At 35.5% G+C, this 24,503-nt stretch overlaps 1 protein-coding gene across 12 annotated transcripts in view; it reads right to left on the reverse strand.

Annotated features, from left to right (window-relative positions):
- The window catches only part of CDC42BPA (CDC42 binding protein kinase alpha), a 351,347-nt gene that overhangs the window by 189,315 nt on the left and 137,529 nt on the right, over positions 1–24,503 (reverse strand). For all 12 annotated transcript variants that reach the window (XR_012380514.1, XR_012380512.1, XR_012380513.1 and 9 more), the window contains exon 6: positions 8,843–8,936. Coding sequence is in view for 9 of the 12 variants with exons in the window: in XM_025877951.2 (XP_025733736.1) it covers positions 8,843–8,936 (94 nt within the window). In the remaining 3 variants the exon portion in view is untranslated. The remainder of the gene's footprint in view (positions 1–8,842; positions 8,937–24,503) is intronic.

The following is a 24,503-nucleotide window of genomic DNA, read 5'->3' on the forward strand; positions in this document are numbered from 1 at the left end:
GAAGGAGAAAGAGAGGTAGCAGAGGAGGAGGGACAACTATTTAAAGATTGAAAAATCAGATGGAACTAAAATACCAGAAAACAGTAACATGTTACCAAGAGAACAATTAGGATTCAAGTGGTTGAAGTTTCTTATTTTCTCATCTTTATTTTTAATTTACTTTTTAATTATTATTTTTACTTGTGGTAAAATACCCATAGCACAAAATTTACCATTATAACCATTTCCAAGCATACACTCCAAGGGCATGAAGCACATTCATGCTGTGGTGCAACCATCACCACTATCCCTCTCCAGAACTCTTTTCATCTTGCAAAACTGAAACTCTGCATCCATTAAGCACTAACTGCCCCCTGCCCACCCCCTGCCCCATCCTGGGCCCTGACAACTACCACTGTACTTTCTCTCTGAGTCTGACTACCCCAGGTGCCTCAGAGCCATGAAATCATACAATATTTGACATTTCGTGTCTGGCTTAAATCACTTAACATTTTCAAGGCTTATCCATGTTGTGTCACGTGTTAAAATTTCCTTCTTTTTAAGACTGAATAATATTCCATTACATGTAAATACCACATTTTCTTTATTCATCCAACTGCTGATGGACACTTTGGTTACTTAAATCTCTTGGATATTGTGGATACTATGAATGTGGGTGTACAAATATCTCTTTGAGTCACTACTTTCAATTCTGTGAAGCATATTATATACCCAGAAGTAGAATTGCTGGATCATACAATAATTCTATTTTTAATTTTCTGAAGAACTGCCATACTGTTTTTCAGAGTGGCTACAGCATTTTACACTTTACATTCCCACCAACAGAGCACAAGTGTTCCAATTTTTTCACATCTTCACCAACAATTATTTTCTGTTTTATTGTGGGATTTTTAAAATTTTTTTAACAGTAGCTACTTAATGGGTGTGAGTGAGGTAGTATCTTTGATTTGCATTTCCCTAATGACTACGGACATTGAGCTTGTTGGCCATTTGTATATCTTCTTCAGAGAAATGTCTATTCAAGTATTTTGCGCATTTTGAATTGCTCTGTTACTGAGTCGTAGGTAATCATATTAACACATATTCTGGATAGTTAGCCCCTAATCAGACATATGATTTGCAACTATTTTCTCCCATTCCATCGGTTGCCTTTTCACTAAGATGACTGTGTCCTCCAATGCACAGAAATTTTTAAAGGTGGTGTAGTCCTATTTGTCTATTTTTCCTTTTGTTGCCTGTTGTTTGGTGTCAAATCCAAGAAATCATTGCTAAGTCCAATGTTATAAAGCGTTCCCCTATGTTTTCTTCTATGAGTTTTATAGTTTTAGCTCTTATATTCAGATCTTGGATTAGTTTTTCGTTAATTTTTGTATATGGTATAAGATAAACTGAGTTTCTTGTTTGGCTAAGGAATATAGTGGAGAAACTGACTCTAGACTTTAGGTAAACCTTAAGTGTTAAAAATTTAAAGATAAACATTAAAATAATTGAAATAGAATGTATAGCTTCCAAAGACATTAAATAAAAAGAGAAATTAAACTACACTTGACCAAATAAACAGCAGGCAGGAAGGAGGGGGGGGAAGCATGCATGCAAACAAACAAGCAAAAGCTACAGTAAATAGCACAAGATCAGATACTAAGAATAAATATAAATATATTGATCATCATGAAATTTATAAATGGATTAAATTTACCTATTACAAGACAGCGTCATCACACTGGATGACAAATAAAACCAAAATGAACAAATATTTTTAAAAATTAGCAATAATCTGTTTAAAAGGGATATACCTAAACATAGGACACAGAAAGGTTAAAAGTAAAAGGATGGAAAAGATACATCAGGCAGATGTTAAAAGAAAATTATGGTAGCTATATTTCTATCAGCTAAAATAGACACTAAAGGCAAAATCATTATTAAGATTTTTAAAAATTCATTAACATAATTGTAAAAGAAAATACCCTGGAATAGCAATTCTGAATAATATACCTAACAACGTAGCTACAAAAGGGTTGTGAAAACATTGATGATTACAAGGAAAAATTAATATATTCAGTATCATAGTAAGACTTTTAAAATAATAGATGATATAGCAGAAAGAAATAAAACTGGTAAGAATATAAAAAATTTGAACAAATTAACAACTTCAATCTTATGGACCCACATAATAACCTGCATCCAGAAATTTAAAAGAATGTATTATTTTCAAACAAACAAGTAACATTATAAAAACTAGCCTGTTATAAAGCAAAAGCAAATCTTGACAAACGCCAGAAAAAACTGATATCAAACAGACCCACACTCCAGTAAAATAAAACTAGAAAGAACCAAATAAATAAGTAAATACTACACTAAAGATATTAAAAGGCAGATATCTAAATAATCAATGGTCCACAGAAGTATTCTAAGTAAAGTTGGAAAATATTTAGAAGTGAAAAATAGTAAAATGCTCTATATATCAGAACTGATGAAGGGAAAGAAAAGCACAAGCAAACATTAGGATTGAAAAAACAACAAAACTACACATGTAACAGAGATTTTAAAGCTAGGAAGAGTGCAACATGAACATTATACCAACAAAATTGAAAACTCACAGAAAATAGACAATTTTCATAGAAAAAAAAATATAACTTACCAAAACTGACTCAGGAAGAAATAGAAAACCAAACAGACCTATAACCATTAAAAAATGTGAATCAATAGTATAAAATCTACCTGGAAAACAAACCACAAAAACAAGAGGAACACAAAATCAAACCAAGGTAAAGGTGATTTAAAAGGGCACGTTCTGCATGGAGCACTGGGTGTTATACGTAAACAATGAATCATGGAACAATACATCAAAAACTAATGATGTAATGTATGGTGATTAACATAACATAAAAGTGAGTTCTACCAATTTCATAAGAAATAGATAACCTCTGTATTATATAAACTGTTCTAAAGCCAAAATTGATAAGGGGAGAGAATAGGACTACCACCTGTCCATTTTATAAGGCTAAGATAGCCCAAATACAAGAATCAGACAAGAACAATTTGAGAAAGAAAATCATACTGCAATCTCAGAATGGTCAACTCAAGTATGACTCTCTGGTAACAATCCAATATAAAATATTAGCGGAGTCAATCCAGCAATTTGTTCAAAAATATCAATACATCTTCATGATAGAGTTATGTTTGGCCAAAGAATGGATGATTTAACATTAGATAATCTTTGTCATTCATCAGTTTAACAGATTAAAGGAAAAACACCCTAATACCATCATCTCACTGGATGCAGAAAAGTCATTTGATTACAACAATAACAACCATAACAACATATTCTATGTTAATAAGAAACAGATATTTCATAATAAGAAACAGAAATTTTCTTAATCTTGTAAGGAATATCTACCAAAAACTTACAGCAAACATCATACTTAATTTGAAACTACAGAAAAAAACACCATTAGCATCAAGAACAAAGCAAAGAAGCTCCCTATTACCATACGTCTTTAATATTGCACTGAAGGTCACTGATTGCATACGGGGGGAAACAGCATATGTAAGCATTTGTTAAAGACAAAACCTAAAGTTGATCATTATTTGTGGATTGCATGATTGTCTTACAAAACCTAGAAGAATCTACAAATTATTTTGAACTAATAAAAAATTTAGTGAGCTTGCTAGTTTCAAGATGAGTATACAAAAATCAACTGTGGTCCTAAACAAAAGCAACAAGCTATTAAACTGAAAAATTGTAAAAGTTATCATTTATAATGCTCCAAGCCCCAAAAATCCACAGTGCACCTAGGAACAAATTTAACAAATAAAGGTAATGGGTTTACAGTGAACATGATTATAAAACTTCAATAGCAGACACAAAAGAAAACCTAGAACAATGGAGAGAGACACCATCTTTGTGGAAGGGAAGATTCCATGTTATAGACATAAATTTCCCCAAAATTAACCTCTAAATTCATTGCAGGTCTACAAGCTTGTTTCTGAAGGGGTATGTGTGTACATGTATGTATATAAACCAATAATATAATCCTAACAATCATATGGAAAAACAAATGGCCAAGAATAGCCAAGACAATCTTAGAAGAAGAAAAAGAATTATAGCAGGACATCCTTCCCAGAAATTGACTTCTTATAAAGGTGTAGTGATTAAGATGGCACAGTTTCAATTCATACGTGAGAGCCAAAAAGCAAGTTGAGACTTGATTTGGAAAGTCACAAAATCTGGGAAAGGCTAAAATTAAGGGAGTTGCCCAGGTGATAAATAAAGATCCATACAAAGTCATATAATCATAACGTTTCAGAACACTGGGAAAAACAGAATATCCTAAATGCTTCCAGAAAAGGGGGGAAAGGTTATAATAGAAGAATTGAGATTTAGAGTGGCACCAGATGTCTCAACATTAAATTAGAAGACAATGCCATGCCTGCTAAATTCTAAGAAAAATCATTTCAAATCTGTAATACTATGCTCAAACAAATTATCAATCAAGTATGAGGGTAGAAGTGAAAGCATTTTTCACATGTACAAGATTATAAAATATTTACTTCCACTAGAACCCTTCTCAGGAGCTACTACCAGATGAAGAGAAAGCCAGAAATGGGAGCCAGGAAACAGCGGATCCGCTGCTGGACTGCCGCACAGTGAATCCCACGATGAAAAGTAGGGTAGTCCTGGCATGACTGTGCTACAACCGGCCAGCAGAACAGTCTGGATGAGAAGGGAGAAGGCAAGACTCGAGCGTAGCTCTCTCCAAAAGGTAAATGGGAACTGCTAGGTTACATAATGTCTGAGAGAGAAAGGAATTATGGGCTGGAAAGTTTGGGGATAAACTGGTGAGAGTTATATAGAAAACAAGGCAAAGTGGTCACTTACACCAAGGACAACAAAAAGATGTTCAAGAAAAGAACTGTAATTAAAATAAACTGCATGGCCAAACTATGAATAATATTTGCATAGAGTCATAAAGAAATGAACATGATTTAAGGAAAGACTTACACTAGGAAGACAGAAAGTGTATGGGTTGGATGAGACAGTAGGAAATTAACAGGTAATATCTAGAATGAAATAATCAAAAGACAGTAGCACAAGTATGATAACAAGAAATATGTAAGTAAAGGAAACAACAGGACAAGCAGCCACAAGTCTCTAGGCGTCTGCCTCTAGCAGTAGAGATTTGGAGGCAGGAAGAATGGGACAAAGGAATGCTGTTTTTATGCTAAGCCTGCTTAAAATATATATAGATAAAAAATAAAATATATATTGATTAAAAAATAAAAATGGAAATAAAACAAGTAAAAAGGCTTATTCATTATAATTTTCTAAATGGAGGATAAACATGCTAGTACGTCCAGGAAAATTATTTTGAGATCATCAGTAAAGAACAAACAACTAGGAAGACACGCCAGGATTTCAAGGAATAAACTTGATCGTGGGTAGCTCACACAGACAGAAACGTCCTCATTGCATTCTGGAATGCCCAGGGAGCTGGAAGGCTGCCTATGAGACTCCAAGAGAAGAGCCCCAGCTTTGAGTCTAAGGGGCAGGACTCGGGGAAACACCAGCTCTTCCCCTGGAATTCTTCTTCACTGTAGCACTCTGCTCTCCAGAATTCTGACCCAAAACTTCCTGATGCCACAGCCTCCCTGACTTGAATCTGTGTCTTCTCAACTCAGCAAGTTCTCCCTTCTTGTATCATACCTGCCATTATTGGCTGCCCACTTCATACTTCAGAGAGACACAAGTGTCCCCAAGCAGTGCAGTTCCATAGACACATTCTAAATTGTGTTACTGCCCTCAAATCTTTTACTTCTAAATATCATAACCCCACATGACAGCATGATTATTTTTGCTTTTCACACTCATCAGATGGCTTTTAAGTAAATTTTGAAGAAAAGATGAGTCTTTTTTTTCTTTATCCTACAGATCTTATTTATCATATCTGATATTCTTTATCCTATCAATCTAAGTATCCAAATGGTATCATTTCCTTTGGATTAAAGAACATTCTTTAGCAACCAGATTAATCACTTTCATTTAACTGAAAATGTCTTTTTTTTTTAATGTTTTATTTATTTATTCATGAGAGTCAGAGAGAGAGAGAGAGGCAGAGGCAGAGAGAGAAGGAGGCTCCCCGTCTAGCAGGGAGCCCGATGTGGGACTCGATCCCAGGACCCTGGGATCATGACCCGAGCTGAAGGCAGACGCTTAACCATCTGAGCCACCCAGGCGCCCCTGAAAGTGTCTTTTATTCACCTTCATTTCTGAGGAATATTTTTGCTTGACATAGAATTCTTGGTTTATAGATTTTTTTTTCTCTTTCAGCACTTTAAAGATATTATTTCTGATGAGACCTATGGTTATTCTTACCATTTTCCCGAAGTATATAACATGTTTTTAATTATGGCTGGTTTCCATTTTTTTCCCCTTACCTTTAATTTTCAGGAGTTTAATTGTGGACAGGTGTGGTTCCTTTTAACCTTGAGGTACACTATGATTCTTACATTTGTGTTTTTCATCATTTTTGGTAAGTCTGAGCCATCAATCCTACAAATTCTTTCTACTCTTGTTTCACTCTCTTCTCCTTCTAGTATTCCAATCATAAGGAACCCTGGGCCTGAATTTATTTTGCTTCAATCTTTTCCTCTCTGTTCTTCAGACTGGATCATCACTATTGACCATCACTATTGTCTTCAAACTCACTGGCACTGTCTTCTCTCATCTCTAATCTGCCATTAACCAATCCTGTGAGTTCTTTCTTTTTTTTTTTTTTTAAGATTTTATTTATTTGACAGAGAGAGACACAGCGAGAGAGGGAACACAAGCAGGGGGAGTGGGCGAGGGAGAGGGAGAAGCAGGCTTCCCGCCGAGCAGGGAGCCCAGTGTGGGGCTCGATCCCAGGACCCTGGGATCATGACCCGAGCTGAAGGCATACGCTTAACAACTGAGCCACCCAGGCGCCCTGAGTTATTTATTTCTATTACTACACTTTTCAAGTTCTTAAAAGGTCCATTTGATTTCTTTTCCCGCTGAGATTCCTTATTCGAGCCATCTTTAAGACTGTATTTTGATTCTTTAGACATATTTATTCAAAAAAACACATTGATGACAGCTTCATTACGTCTCTTGTCTGCTAAATCCAACAACTGTGCTATCAAAGTTTCTATTGACTACTTTTATTTTTTAAGTCTGTATCACAATCCCTACCCCTATCCCCATTTTTATTTGGTCTGGTGATTTCTAATTAAATGTTGGTCATTGACAGAAAGATATTATAGAGAGTATGGACTCTGTTATCTTCCACTGAAGATGTTAATTATTATTGAAGAAGATAAAAAAAATACTGCCTGCTCTCTTTAAACAAGGGTTACCTTACAATTACAATCTTTGGGGGCAGATTTGTAGAAACTCTAAAATTCATCTCAGTCCCCTTGACTTGGAGGACCACTTTCAAACTCAATGAATTTTATCAGGACTTGGATTTAGAATGTTACACAGGTTTGGAGTAAGTCTTACATGTTATAAAGGTGTTAAATAGCTCCCCAGGGCCGAAATTCCAGTGTCCCCAGGGCCGAAATTCCAGTGTCCCCATGTACTGTCTCTTCTCCAGCACTGCTTGATTTCCAGTAACCTGTTCAATTTTCAGATGCACAGCATCTATAATTTGGTATGTCTTCTGTCTTATACTGCATATGTACAGTACAGGGCCCCATATCTTTAGGCCCTCTCTCTGAACAACTCCCTCCTCTCCAGTGTTAAGCACTGCAGACTAACTAACTCAACTAACTCACCTCTAAATGTCTTCCTCCTCAGCTCTGTATGACTACTACCCTCGGCTCTAACTCTAGGTTTCTGCATCAGAGCCTGCATACAGTCCCCATCCTGGGAAACTGTAAGGTACATCTCATGAGTTCATTTCTCTTAAAGATAACAGTCTTATGCTGCCTGCTGTACATTGCCTGAAAACAGTTGTCCCAAATATTATGTACAATTTTACAGTTTTTTATAGTGAGAGGACAATTTGGTGCCAATTACTCCTTTCATCATGGCCAGAGGCAGAAGTCATATAATCTATTTTTTTAAAGTTTATCTCCTTAGGATAAGTTTTCAGAAGTCAAATTACTGGTCCAAAATAATATGACATTTTCATGGCCTTTGGAATATATTATACTAAACTGCTCTCCAAAATAGTTTCTGCCAAATGAAATTACATATATTTGGACTTCTGCTACACAGTCAGGAAGATGAAGTAAAAACAAACAAAACAGGGAATAAAATTGGGGCATATAAACTTTTAAGTTTATATGAGGGATCTAGGGTTAGTAGAAGTAAACCAAATGGGAATATGAAACTAAATCCACATAGAGGATGTTCTGATCATTCATTTGTTGAATATTGTCCCTCAAAAAAACTAGACAACAAGGAAAGAAAGATAAAAAAAAAATAAAGGTGAAGAAGGAGTCACATTTTCTTCTTAAATGTGGGCCTTATTTTACCCACCTCTCTTAAACTGTGAAAATATCTCAAGTACAATAACAAACAGTTCAGCTAAAGAAAAAAACCAAACAAGGTTCTCATAAAAGACACATCATATCAATCTTAACATCATTAATATAAGCAGTTAAAAATGGCACTGGACTTTGTAAACAAACCCTATTATGAATAAGTATCCCTAATGCCACTGTGGGAAAAGGTGGAGAATAGAAAGACGGATGGATGGATGGATGGATGGATAGATACTTAGATAATATAAATAGATGGTTTCCAAAACAGATAAAGAGGACAAGTAGCAAGGGAGATATCTGTGGATAAAGTGACTTGAGATTTATCTTTATTTACCGTTCCATCTTCCATCAGCTTCAAACAAGAACCAAAATCTGCTAATCGAATATGTCCATTCATATCCATCAATATATTGTCAGGTTTGATGTCCCTGAAAAGACAGACACATTCAATTTTTAGTTGGGAAAAATAAATACAACCATTTACTTGGTAACATAAAAATTTGTCTGAAAATCTCAACTTCTTTTAAAATTAATACTCTAAGAACACGTACTTGACTACATTTTGGGTTCAAATCCTGGCTCTGATTCATATGGAAACTTTCTGAAACACATGCACTTTCAGTGTTCTGGAGATAAAAAGCTTTTTGGCAGTTTTTTGTCTTTTTTTTTTTTTTGAGGGAGAGAGCGCGCATGCCTGCGCGAGTGAGTGGGGGTGGGGCATAGGGAGAGGGAGAAAAAGAATCTTAAGCTGAGCATGAAGCCCAACACGGGGCTTGATCTCACAACCCTGAGATTATGACCTGAGCCAAAATAAGAGTTGGACGCTTCACTGACTGAGGCATCCACGTGCCCCTTCCTGGCAGTTTTCATTCAGGTTAAATTAATTGAGATTTGCAAAGATTCCAGTATGACCATGGTAGGCCTACTTTCTGTATACAGAGAAGAGCCATAATTATTTGATATATACAAAACATACTATTCTCTAGCCCATGAAATTGGAGAGGAAAAAATATACTTACTCCCCAGACCTTGAATGTAAATGTAAATAAATAAATGTTCGATTACTTCGAGTCAAAGTAATTGCAAAGAAATTTCTTCATAAAGCTTATTTGAAATACAACTGACACAACTGCTTAGTAGTAATTTATGTTATATAAAGCTATTTATGGATGTTAAGTCAAAGGCTTGTAAGATATACAAATCTAATTAACAACAAATTAAATCACACCAGTTTTTGTATTTGTTTCTACATCTGAATAAGGAAAAGGGATGCAAACTTCGGCAAAATACATAAAATGATTCCTGTAAAGACCCAGCAATGTGTTTTCTAATCACAATCTAAAGATTAATTCTGAAAAATTAAGAGATCAAACCTTTTCAACATATTCTACATGTAGAGGAAGGAAAAAAATTATCTATGAACATCATATAATCCAAAAGAATTCTATTACCATGTGGTTAGGGTCACCTTTTTTTTTTTTCCATCTCTTTCCTTATTTATTTTATAACTGGAAGTCTGTACCTCTTAATCCCATTTATCTATTTCATCCATCCCCGACCCACCTCCCCTCTGAAAACCATCAGTCTGTTCTCTGTATTTAAGAGTCTACTTTTTTGTTTATTTCTTTCCTTTTCATTAGTTTTGTTTTTTAGACCTACATATAGATGAAATCACATGGTATTTGTCTTTCTCTGACTTACTTCATTTAGCATAATACTCTCCAGGCACATACATGTTGTCACAAATGGCAAAATCATATTCTTTTTATGGTTAATATTTCATTGTATATATTCCATATACATATATGTATGTATGTACACACACACACACACACACACCCCTTAGCTTCTTTGTCCGTTCATCTATCAATGGATCCTTTGGCTGCTTCCGTATCTTGGCTATTGTAAATAATGCTGCAATAGACATAAGGGTGCATATATCTTCTCAAATTAGTGTTTTGTGTCTTTGGTTAAATACCCAGGAATGGAATTACTGGATCATATGGTATCTCTATTTTTAATTTTTTTGAGGCACTTCTATGATGTTTTCCACAGTGACTACACCAGTTTATAATCCCACCAACAGTGCACAAGGGTTTCTTTTTCTCCACACCCTCACCAACACCTGTTACTTCTTGTCTTTTTTGATCCTAGCCATCCTGACAGGTATGAGGTAACATCTTATTGTGGTTTTGATTTGCACTTCCCTGATGATGAGTGATGTAGAGCAACTTTTCAGGTACCTGTTGGCCATTTTGAAGTAGTCTTTTGAAAAAAGTCTATTTAGTTCTTATGCTCATTTTTTTATTAGACTGGTTTTTTGCTATTATGTTGAGTTCTTCATATGTTTTGGATATTATCCCTTTACTGGATATATCATTTACAAATATCTTCTCCCACTTAATAGGTTGCTTTTTCATCTTTTTGATGGTTTCCTTCACCGTGCAAAAGCTTTTTGTTTTGATGTAGTCCCAACAGTTTATTCTTGCTTTTGTTTCCCTTGCTTGAAGAGACATATCTAAAATAAAGCTGGAGGTATCACAATCCTAGATTTCAAGATATACTACAAAGTTGTAGTAATCAAAACAGTATGGTACTGGCACAAAAACAGACATCAATGGAACAGAACAGGGAGCCCAGAAATAAACCCAAGCTTATATGGCCCATTAACCTATGACAAAGGAGGCAAGAATATACAGTGGGGAAAAGACAGTGTTTCATAAATGGCATTGGAAAAACTGGACAGCTACATGCAAAAGAATGAAACTGAACCACCTTCCTACACCATTTACAAAAATAAACTCAAAATGGATTAAAGACTTAAACGTGAGACCTGAAACCATTAAACTAAAAGAAAACATAGGCAGTAATTTCTTTGACATTGACCATGGCAACGTATCTGTAGGTATGTCTCCTTAGGTAAGGGTCCTTTAATTTAACCTGAATGATACCACTTAAGGTCTCTATGGCTCCATTTTCCCATCTGCAATAAGAGGATAATATTATTGAAGTAATTTCTGTGTTGTACATCATGAGTTGGCAAATGTTGACTTAGAGGCCAAATCCAGCCCACTGACCATTTTTGTAAATAAAATTTCATTGTAAATAAAGTCACATCCATTCACTTGTAAAGTATCATCTATGGCATGGGGCGCCTGGGTGGCTCAGCTGGTTAAGTATGACCTACAGCAGCTTTCTCACTACAACAGCAGAGTTGAGGAGTTCTGACCACAGACAGTGTGGCCTTCAAAGCCTAAAATATCTCCTGTTTGGCCTTTTACAGAAAAAGTTTAGTGACACCTCTTGAAGATGACAGATGACTGCTCAACAGAGACAGGCAGATAGATGGACTGAAAACAACAACTTTTATAGGAAATTGGCTTCATTATCCTCAATGTTTGAATTTATCCCACTTTCAGAATGGTGCGTTAAAAAAAGATTTTTCTGTTGTTTGGAAACATCAAAGAAGTATACTTTAGTGCTGAAAGGAACCTTAGAAATTACCCAAACCATTTTTAGAGAAGTATAAAAAATGATTCTATTCTTTATTTTAAAAAATATCAAGCTGTATAGTCACTACACATACTGCTATCGGCATATTTCTCAGATTTTAAAGAAGACTAAAGGAATTACAGAAAAGGAAAAGAGTGAAAGGATTCATAGTCATCAATATTTTAGGCTATTTTAAAAGTAGGAAATATTAAAACTTAATTAGACAAATAAATTATATCTATATTATAACAAATAATAAATAATGAAATGGAAAATATTTAACAGGATAGAATTGACGCTCCCTATGTATCCCTTTACCTTTCCATTTCTCTCCTTCATCCACTCCCCACAGGTTAGCAACCACTACCCTGGCATTTACTATATCCATACATATTTTATATTATTAGTACATATATACAACCATAAGACTATGTATTTCTCTGAATGTCTTTAAACTTTATAACTGATGTCAAACTGTGTGTACCCTTTGAAATGTCGTTTTATTCTAATACTGTTGCTAAAACATGTTACCCACATTGATACACATTGTTCTAGTTTGTTAGATTTAACTGCTACATGGAATACTTTCATAGACCAAATTTATCCGTTCTCCTGATTATAGAATTTAGTTCTTAACAATTTTAGATTGTTGATTATTTTGCTATCACACAAAATTCTGAAATGAATATTTTTACTAATGTTGCCTAGTGCTCATCTATGAACATTTCTCCATGCTGTACACCTAGAAGTGGAATTGCTATGATGAAAGACACGTGAGTCTTCAACTTTACAAGCATGAGTGCCACTAAGGTTAAGAATCTTTTTTTACATTATCACTAGTCATCTCACATTCTTCTTCTGTAAAATGCCAGTTAATATCCTTTGACATTTTCTTTTTTTTAATAGATTTTATTTATTCATTTGAGACACAGAGATAGATGGATAGACAGAGAGAGAGAGAGCATGAGCAGGGAGAGAGGCAGGGGGAGAGGGAGAAGCAGGCTCCCCCTGAGCCGAGGTGGGGCTTGATCCCAGAACCCTGGGATCATGACCTGAGCTGAAGGCAGACACTTAACCATCTGACCCACCCAGGGGCCCCTCCTTTGCCATTTTCTTATACTGTGTGTGTGCTGTTCGTTTTTTGGGTTTGGGTTAATATTCAGGAATTCTTTTTACTCAAGCTTAGTTTACATGTGTTACAAATCTCTTCTCTCAGCATGTGGGCTTGTTTTCTCACACTGTTTATAATGTCTTATTTGTAAAAAAAAATTATTTAATGTCAATGTAGTCATAATTTACAATTTTTGTCTTTTTCACTATTTTCAGCTTTACTGAGATATAACTTACAAATAAAATTGTCATATATTTAGAGTATACAACATGATGATTTGATATACATAAACATCATGAAGGGATTCTCACTGTTGAGTTAACACACTAATCGTGTTCTTTTGTTTTTGGTGGTGTTTTTCGGTAAAACATTTAATTTCCATTCTCTTAGAAAAGTTCAGTTATACAACATAGTTTTATCAACTATAGTCACATTATATATTAGCTTCTCAGACCTTATTCATCTTTTTTTTTTTTTAGATTTATTTACTTAGGGGGAGAAAGGGCAGAGGGAGAGGGAGAGATAATCTCCAAGCTGACTCCCCGTTGAGTGAGGAGCCCAACACAGAGCTCGAACCCACGACCCTGAGACCATGACCTGAGCCGAAATCAAGAGTCAAACGCTTAGCCTACTGAGCCATCCAGGTGCCCCAAGACCTTATCCATCTTATAACTGGAAGTTTGTACCCTTTGACCAACCTCTCCCTATCTCCCCAGCCCTTTGCAACCACAATTCTACTCTCATATTTTGTGGTTTGTGTCCCAGGAAATTTCCCTTACCTTCTCCCAGAGGTCATACAGATAATGTCCTATATTTTCTTTTATAAGTTTTAAAGTTTTACTTTTCATTTCAAGTCTTTAGTCTCCCTGGAATAAATGTTTGCATGTAGTATGAGATAAAGGCCCATCCCATTTCTTTCTGTCCCAGCACCACTGACTGAATGACATCCTTTCACCACTTAGCTTGCAAATCAAGTCAGTCTGTTTCAGAAATTACTAAAGCAATCTCCCTGAACAGCTTTCAGGGTAAAAGGAAGCCTATGAATAATCACCAGAACAACAAGCATAATCTGGAACTGATCTAGAGAAACTGAGATACATGATCATCCTATGTATACGCCTATACCTGGACCATACCACACTATTTTAATTACGAAAGCTCTGTAATAACCTCTCTACACCCGCAGATCAGGTTTTTAAAATGTCATGGCTCTTCCAGACGAATGCTAGGATTAACTTAATATGTGCCATAGAACACACTGAGATTTTGATGGGACTCACAATGGTTTTATATATTAATCTGAAAGAACTGATATCTTTATAAGAAGACTCTTCCCATCCATGTATACAATGTATCTTACTTATGAATATTCTTTTATGTCGTTCAATAATACTGAATGTTTTCTGCACAGAATTACTTATCTTTTCTTAACTATGTATCTATATATTTATTTTATATATCTACGTTTTATTATCTATAGTTTTTGGTACCTTACAGTTTCATTGCTATTGTGAATGGGATTTTCTTCAAAGAAACATTCTCATCTTGCTTTCAATTTTAGTGGGAATGTTTCTTATGTTTCGCCATTAAGTATGATCCTTGGTTTAGATTTTCAGTAGAAATTCAGTATCAGGTTATGAGAATTATCGTCAACTCCTAATTTGCTAAAAGTATCAGGAATGGATATTCAATTTTATTACTTTTAGTATTGAGATTTTATGGTTTTCCTCCTTCAATTTATGAATATAGTGTATTACACTAATAGATGCTCTAATGTTGAAACTCCCTTGCATCCTGGGATGAAACCCACATGACTGTACTTTTGTTTTTTAATGTACCATGTATCACGGAGTCTAAAATTCCATTGATTATAAAGATGCACCACTATGTCATGTGCCACTAAAGGAGAGAACACACAACTATAATTTTAGAAGCCATTATTTTAAAAAGCATCCCAATTTTAGAGACATTAAATAGAAAAATAAGTCTGTCTTATTAGTATTAATAAATACATCTACACAGCTGAGTTTGATTCAATTGTCTCTTTAGGACTTTTGCTTTTCTTTTCATAAGTGATACTGTTCTGTATTAACACTCTTTTCTTGTACTATCCTCAAGTTTTGTTATCAAGGTTTTACTATCTTCATAAAGGGAGGTAAATGGCTTTTCGAAAACTCAAATTTTCTGAAACAATTTATACAGGATTCAATTATTGCTTTCTTAAAAATAAAAGAGAACCTCTTCATCCATAAGACCACATGGAGTAAAACAATGTTCACAGCAGCTATACTGTAATAGCTCAAAATGGGAAATAAAAACACTCAAATGGCTATCAACAAGGAGGTGGATAAATTGTCATATTATTTATACAATGGAAGACTACTTACCGATAAAGAAAAATCTATTGTCATGTACATCAAACTGAATCTCAAGAACCTATATGCTGATAAAAAAGACATCATACAGAAAAGAATACATGATATAGAATTCTATTTATAAGAAGTTTCAGAACAGGTAAAACTAAGTTATGGGAATAGAAACCAGAACAACCAGTAGCTGGAGAAACAAACGTTAATTGGGAAAGAGCATAAGGCAATTTTCAGGGTGATAAAAACATTCTACATCTTGATTGCGATGATGGCTACACAGGTATATCCATTGTCAAAACTCATCATGGCACATCTAGCACTTGTGTATTTTATCATATGTATTTCAGTGTAAAAAATAAAGGGTGGAAAAGTACAAAATGCCAAAAATATACGAGAGACAAATGGATAAAGAAGATGTGGTCCAAAAAAAAAAAAATAAAATAAAATAAAAAAAAAAGAAGATGTGGTCCATATATACAATGGAATATTACTCAGCCATCAGAAATGATGTACCCAACCTTTGCATCAACATGGATGGGACTGGAGGAGATTGTGCTAAGTGAAATAAGTCAAGCAGAGAAAGTCAATTATATGGTTTCACTTATTTGTGGAACACAACGAATACCATGGAGGACCTTAGGAGAAGGGAAAAATGAAGGGGGGTAAAATCAGAGGGGGAGACGAACCATGAGAGACTACGGACTCAGAGAAACAAACTGAGGGTTTTAGAGGGGATGGGGTGGAGGGATGAAAGAAAATCAGAGGGATGTGAGTACCATTATTAAAAGCCTGGTGTACCTATATTTTACCACACAAAGTAAATTTCAAGGCAAAACCAAAATAAAACGCAGTAATAATGATAAAAAGGATCCCTGAATCAGGACTAGCTCGATATAACAAGTATGAATTTGTATATTCCACTTTCCTGGGGAAACAGGAAGTGAGGGAGGATGTTGGCATGACGATATAATTCTCTTCTCACCTCACCCTCCCTATCTGATGCAGGGTCCCAGGACCAGGGCTGCACTTGCAGGTGCCAGAAGCAAGGAGGATTCCTTTTTTTTTTTTTTAATTTAAATTCAATTAATTAACATATAATGCATCATTAGTTTCAGAGGTAGAGGTCAGTGATTCATCAGTCTTATATAATACCAGTACTCTCCTGAACTCTGCCCTATGCACTTCTTCTCTTGGCTGAGTTTAATGTGTACTCTCTCCACATCATAAACTGTAAGCAGAGTAGTTTTCAGGAAATTCTGGGAGTTCTTCTTGCAAATTATGGAAACCTCAGCAGCTCATTCTGATACTTCCAATTCAAATTCAGAACTACAGAGTTTACAGATGTCCTCTTCTATTTTATATCAGGGTCTCCTTTCTTCTGCACCAACAGGCCTGATTCTTAAGGACACGGGAGATAAGAGAATTGGAGTACTCCATAATCTTGCATTTGCCTTTATTTCACATTTACACACAACAATCTCAAAATAACATCATTTATACCAGAACCAAAAATTTGATGCCTGAAAACAATTTGAAAAAAATGTGTATAAATTCCCCCAATTATCACCACCTACTTTTATAGCTGCTCCCTACATCCATTCCTAGAGTGTACAGCCGTAAATGCTGTTTCTGCTCCCTCTTAACTTGTTTTCTGTTTCAGTTCTACAACTACTTAATGAGCAACTGCAGTCCTTAAGCTGATTCTCCATGGTCATTTTGGTTGTCCTAGCTCATTCTCTAGCGGAGTACTAGATTCTTCAGGAAAAATTCAAGGGATCAACGTTCCCCAGGCTCCTGCAAGTTCACGACATTTGTTTGTGCTCTCTATACCTGAAAGGCGATTGTGTTCATGTTCTCTTTTCTGGGGTATCATAAATACTTAAAGCATTTTTTTTTCTGTCATAAACATTTTTGTCGAATTGTCTGATTATAACACATTTTCTTTCCCCTAGAAGTCACTTATTCTTTTTGTCTCCACAGGATTTTTTCCTTTTTTCAAAATAAAATTTTAAAGGTCTATAATTATACTAGAATTTGCTTATGCTATATCTCTCTCCATTATGTTATAGTTGTCATACATATTATATATTTATATATTTGTTCACTGAATATCTACCAAAACAAATTTCTTTAAACAGTCAAGTGTTTTAAAGAACCTAAGAGAGGGGTGACCTGGCTGGCTCAGTTGGTGAAGCGTGAAACTCTTCATCTCAGGGTTGTGAGTTCAAGCCCCACCTTCGATGTAGAGATTACTTAAAAATAAACAAAAAAAAAATTTTAATCTTTAAAAAAAATAAAGAAGAGGAAAAAAGTGTTTTATATACACTGAGATTTTTTTTACCATTTATTATGCTCTTTCTTCTTTCTTGAAGACCCACATTTCCCTCTGCTAACATTTCCTTCATTCTGAAATGTGTCAGTGTTTCTGGTAAGGAAGGTCCTGAGCAATATATTCTCTTGGGTTTCATGTATCCAAAAATATTCTCTTTTTAACTTCATTCCTGAAGGAAATTTTCATTGGATACAAAATTCTAGGTTGATAGTTTTCTACCTTCCAGTGTTGTAAACATATTGTTCAATGATCTTTTAGCCCCTGTGGTCTTGATGAGAAATCTGAGACCTCTCAGATTGTTTTTCCCCGGTATGTAAAATGTTATTTTTCCTCTAGATGCTTTCAAGACTTTTCATGTCCTTTGTATTCCACACTTTGATTTGGAGGTGCTGAGTGTGATCGTCTTAGAATTTATATTGTTTTGACTTCCTGTGACTGTTAATTCTCTAAATTCCTATGTTTCTCCAAACACGGGACATCTTCAGCCATTATTTCTTCTGTCCCATTCTGTCTTTCTGGGGCTCCCATTACATATGTTACATCTTTTCATCCCTTATCAGTTCATTCTTTCAATATTTCCATGTCTAGTTTGCATAGAATAATTTCTACTGATCTACACTCAATTTCACTGACTTTCTCTTATGAGTCTCTTTTCTGATACAGAAACCATTCAGTGAAATTTTATTTGAGATACTATATTTTTCTATTCTGAAGTTTTCATTTGGTTCTTTTTTTTTCTATTTCACTACTGAGATTTTCTATCATCTCATTCATTTTAAATGTGTTTTCCTTTACTTCATGAAATATGCTTAAAATAAGTACTTTTTTAAAGGTTTTATCTGATAATTCTTATAATTCAAATGTAGGTCAACTGACCTGGGTCATCTTGAGCTATCAGTCCACTTTTTTCTCTTGAGGCTCAATCATAATTTCCTGATAGACTGAGTAATTTTGGATAGTACTATGTACATTATGATCCCATGGCACACTATGGACTCTGTCAAAAATCTCTGGAAAATGTTGGCGTTTTGGTTTTACCAGGCAGTCAACCTGGTTAAGCTGAGATGTACACTCTAGTATACTCTACAACATGACTGAACCTTGAAAACAATGTGCTAAGTGAAAGAAGCCAGTCGAGGGACGCCCACTGTTTCCTTTATATTAAATGTCCAGAATAGACAAATCTATAGAGACAGAGAGATTAATGGTTCCTTAAGGCAACAGGGAGGTGAGAGCTTAAGGGTACAGGGTTTCTGTTTGAAGTGATGAAAATGGTTTAAAACGGACTGAGGTGATGGTTTAACATATCTGTGGATACACTAAAAACCACTGCACATTTTAATTGGCTGAATTGTATGGTATGTGAATTACATCTCAATAAAGTTGTTAAAAAAAGACTATTTATAATTAAATCTTACAGCAATTTTTAATGAACATCCCCTGAATATCACTGGCAAGTAGTACAAAAAGGTAGAGATAACTCTTTTCCTCCACTGGGTGAAAAAAGTTTGGAAAAAGTCATGAGCCAGTAATAGATTAATGATTACTATTAATGTTAGTTACCAAGGACAGTATCTAATGCTATTATGAGTAGAACCAATAAAGAAAAGTTTGTGATTTTTAGATCATTTTTAAAAACTGAAGGGTTTAAAATGGAGAGACAATTCTTTTTTGTTGTTGTTTTTAGAGAGAGAATCTCAAGCAGATTCCATGCCCAGTGCAAAGCCCCACTCAGGGCTTGATCTCACAACCCTGAGATTACAACCTGAGCTGAAACCCAAGAGTCAGATGCTTAACCAACTGAGCCACCCGGATGCCCTGAGAGAATTCTCCATTTGTAAAAACTAGTTTCACATTCTACTGTTACCTAACTATATGGGTACCTATTGCCACTAAGCAGTGTAAAATGATAGGTGATCTAAAACAAAGGAACTGCTCTCTCCAGATTTTATATGCATATCTAATTCTCCCTAATCAACAAGTTTAAAGCATTACATACTGTGACAAAGTGATCTGCCCACCATCAATGACCTTCCCTTCTCTATCAAAGCAGTTTCTAATAAGGTCCTTCTAGTTTGGAGACAACATGAGCACCACTCTTAAAATGGTGATATCATAAAACCTATATAAGAAACAGAAATCAAGGTAAGATCCTGGCTACTGAAGAACACACAATATCAGCTGGTAACACTTTGGTATCAGAATTAACATTCTGATTATCTACGTATTCTTTAAAAACACCACAAACGATCTCATCTTTCCACTTTTGTCATCTAAACTACACCACAGGATAATCAAACACAACATTCTAACCAGATCAAGCTTTGTTGTTGTTCCAGTAGGATTTTGTGTATTTCATTATTATTAGCAAGCCTGATGTTGCAGCTGACAATTTGAACACCAAGCCTATTGCTGAGTTTAATTAACATATTTAGAAATAAGTTGGGGTTTTTTTTCAACCTATAATTAGAGCTTGCTTTACTATAACCCAACATTTGGCATGTACTTTAATCAATCGGAGCCAGATATATTCCACATGATACTGTTTAGTTGTTAGAAATAATCTCTTTCACAAATTTTGCATTTAAGCAAATAAATGATTGAAAAGAAAGGACACACTCTTAAAATGCATAGTGCTTATTCAGCAAATCAAAAATGGAAATGTTGGCATTCAGACTTTAAGTTGAAAATCAAAGTGCACCTATGGCAAGTCTCAAATCTGAGGTGACAGATCAAAAATAAGCTATTTAGTGACCACCAAAAAATAGTCATTTTGTTAAAAGCATTAAAAAATATAGATATGCTCTTATAACAATGTTTTTATATTGTATTTTTCTAAGGATTCAAGTGATGCCTTTAACATTAAAATGATAAAATTTTATTTCTGAACCTCAATGGTCATTCTTTGTATATCTTGTTTACTTTGGTCCTCCTTCCTCAGCTAAGCTACTTCAGTCTGTTGAACTATCTTCTTCCTATCACAGACTGGCTTTTTCCAAGAGGTCCTCCTGATTCACTTGTTCACTACCTATTTACTCTCTTATTCTACATCTCCACAGTGGTTAGGTATATAATTCTTACTGCTTTTTTTTTTAAACCTGTTTTTGTTGTCATTCAATTGCTCTCTATTACTATAGGTAAGCTTACCTCAAAATAATTTCTCCAAATGAGGGCATATTTCCTCCACTCCTACTGTGTATTCTCACCCAAGAAAATAGATAGCATACTGGAAAAACAGGACTGACTGAATAATACTTGTGAATGAATTTACAAAATTAAAAATTTGTCCAACTTGGGCACAACAATGAAGCAGAAGTTATTTGCTTAAAATTAGTCTTTTTTCGGGACGCCCGGGTGGCTCAGTTGGTTAGGTGTCTGCCTTTGGATCAGGTCATGATCCCAGTGTCCTGGGATCAAGTCCCACATCGGGCTCCTTGCTCAGTGGGGAGCCTGCTTCTCCCTCTGCCTGCCACTTCCCCTGCTTGTGCTCTCTCTGTCTCTGACAAATAAATTAGTTAAAATCTTTAAAAATAAATAAAATTAGTCTTTTTTCAAAAGATAGTAAATTGAATGTAAAGAGCATATTACTTACATAAAAGCATAATACATAAACAGCAGACTTCACTCCCACTCCCAATACCCAGGACACTAGCATCCACAAAGATATTAAATGTTTGAAATGCATCAACTAAGGCATTAATGTAATTAAATCTGAAGAGAAAGATGATTTACTTTGATTTTCCATAAGACATCTTATCTACACTCTCATTATTTCCTCCGAATGTACCTTCTTGGTTTGCTTTGTTGGCCATTCCTCCTACTCTACCCAATCTCGAAATACTGAAGTTCCTCAGGGCTCAGTCCTGGATCCTCTTCAATACTGTTACACTACGTGGTCTCAGCTTACCTTGTGATTTGCACGTCATCTATCTGCCAATGACACCCAAGTACATGGATTACAGGTCCCAGCCTTATAGAGGGTAAGAAAAATCATTTCCTGGCAGGCCAGGAGCCTAAGCAAATTTGGCAATCTGGATGAATTCACCCAAATTTACACAAATTGCAGGTGTGACACGATGGAGAGTTTCTTGGGCTTGGTTTTCAGACTTTAGAAAATAAAGTAATAAAGCTATTTTTTTCTTAAAACTTTTTCAATTTGAAATGATTACAGACTCAAAGGAAATTGTGTAAGTAGTGCACTGAGTCCATGCACCGTTCTACCCAGCTTCTCCACCGGTAACAACACATTACAACCACAGCTCAACGGCAAAACCAGGAAACTGACATGGATACATTAATGTTAGATTATACACCTTCTTGTTCTATATCCTTTTTTTAATCTGCATGCACGCATGTGTGTAGTTCCATCAATCTTATCCCGTGTGTCGATTCATGTAACTACCACCACATTCAAGATACACAACTGTTCCATCACCACAAAGAACTCCCACATGCTGCCTCACTCCCCATCCTGGCCCCTGACCTTGTCCCCTGGGGACCATTCGTTCATCTGTTTTTTATCTCTGTAGTTTTGGTATTCCAAGAATGTTAGGTAAGTGGAATCATATAGTACATACGTTTTGAGATTTAATTCTTGTCACTCAGCATAATGCCCTTGGGGTCCACCCAGGCTGCTGTGTATAATTAGTACCGCATGCCCCTTCTCCTGCCAGTAGCAATCCCTTGTATGCATACCGCAGGTACAGCAGAGGTGTGCCACCCACCGCCCACTGAAGAACTTGCGGGCTGCTTCTCGTATTTTGCTATTACAAAGGAAGCTGATACGAACACTCAGGTACAGTTTTTTCTGTGAATATAAGTTTTAATTTTTCTGGGATAAATGTCTACAAATGTAATCGCTGGGTCACATGGTAAGTGCATGTTATTTTTTTTTTCTAACTTTCAAACTGTTTCCAGAGCAGCCAAATCATTTTACATACCTACCAAGATTGTGTGAGAGATCTACTTTCTCCACATCCTTACTGGCACTTAGTATGATCACTGTTTGTAGTTTTAGCAGCCTTAATATCTTCTCATTGGTGTCTCATTGTGTTTTAATTTGCATTTTTCTAATGCCTTAATGATGTTAAACAGCTTTTTATGTGCTTAGTTGCCATCTGTATCTCCTCTTGGGCAAAATGTCTCTTCGAGTCTTTTGTCCATCCTATAATTGGATTGTTTGACGTTTTTTGATTATGTCAAGAGTTCTTTATATATTTCAGATTTAAGGTCTTCATCATACATATGGTTTGCAAATATTTTCTCCCATTCTGTAGCTTGCCTCTTCATCCTCTTACCTGGGCCTTATGAAGTGCACATGTTTTTAACTTTGATAAAGTCCACTTCATTAATTTTGGGGGTCCTATCTAAGAACTCCTCATTAAGGAGCAAGACTAAGCCCTAAGTCCAGAAGATGCTCTCCAATGTTTTCTTCTGACAGTTTTACACTTCTATGTTGTATATTTAAATCCATGATCAATTTTGAATTATTTTTTATATTTGTGTGAGGTTTAAGGTGACTTATTTTTTGGCCTATTATTCCAACACCATTCACTGAAGGCTATCCTTCCTCCACTGAGCTGCTTGTGCACCTCTGTCAAAATCAGCTGGGAGTATCTGTGCTCGTCTCTGTCCGGGTTCTCTCTTCTACCTGGTTATCTATGATTTTTTTCCTCCACAAGTACACAATATCTTACTTAACGTAGCAATATACTAAGTCTTAATATTAGGTAGTTATTCTGCCTACTTTATTTTCCTTTTCCAAAACCATTTTAGCTACTCTAGTTTCACTGCATTTCCACATAAACTTTGGAGCAAGATTGTTTATATCTTAACAAAAAAATCTTTACTCCTCTAGATAAAAAACCTATATGAGCTGTCATAAATGTTGAAAATTAGATGTTATTAATGAAGTAGCTAGGTATAGCTGTTTAGGGACAAGCCAGTAGCCTGAGGCCTGAATGCAGCTGCACACAGAAGAGCAGAGCTGGAGATGCTGAGGGAAGTTAGCCCAACACTAATACTTTCACCTGGACTGGAAGGAAAAAAAAAAACAAAACAACCCAAAAAACCTTGCTGGGATTTTGAGAGGGACTGCAACAAACCTGCAGATCAATTTGGGGAGAACAGACATCTTTAATCCGGAGAGATTTCACATCCATTAGGCCCTCTACCAACCAGTGCTCTAAGAATACTGTCTTTCTTCCCTCCTCAACCCCACTGCATCCTTTCCCCACCTCCTGTGAAAGGGGAGATGCTACTAGGGTAGTTCTCACAGTAACAGCCCCGTAAGTGCTCATCTCTACAGCACCATTCTCCCACATCTCAACACAATGACAAGGAAATGGTCTGTGTGCCAGCACTTTAATAAGTAGCCTCTTTTCATCTTTACAGGAAGACCACTGTTTTTTAGAAAAAGTTCCAAGATGCTGTAATCTCAATGATAAATCATTTGGAATCTAAATTTAAAAAGTTTGTGGAGGAGCAAGCACAGTAAATAAGTCTTCTGGCACCTCGTTTAATGCTTTCTTCACTATTTAATGTTACTATAAAACATTTTTACTTCATTGGGTCAGTCTGTACATCAATTTTACAGGTAGCCAGAGTCAATCTCTTTAATTCTTATTTCCATGTCCCCATTCATATCTCTTTCATCTTATATCCATTAACTTCTTTGAAAACAGGTAAAATA

Source organism: Callorhinus ursinus, unplaced genomic scaffold, assembly GCF_003265705.2.
Source record: "Callorhinus ursinus isolate GAN/ISIS: 27379988/994484 unplaced genomic scaffold, GSC_fseal_2.0 scaffold13, whole genome shotgun sequence".
Taxonomy (NCBI): domain Eukaryota; kingdom Metazoa; phylum Chordata; class Mammalia; order Carnivora; family Otariidae; genus Callorhinus; species Callorhinus ursinus.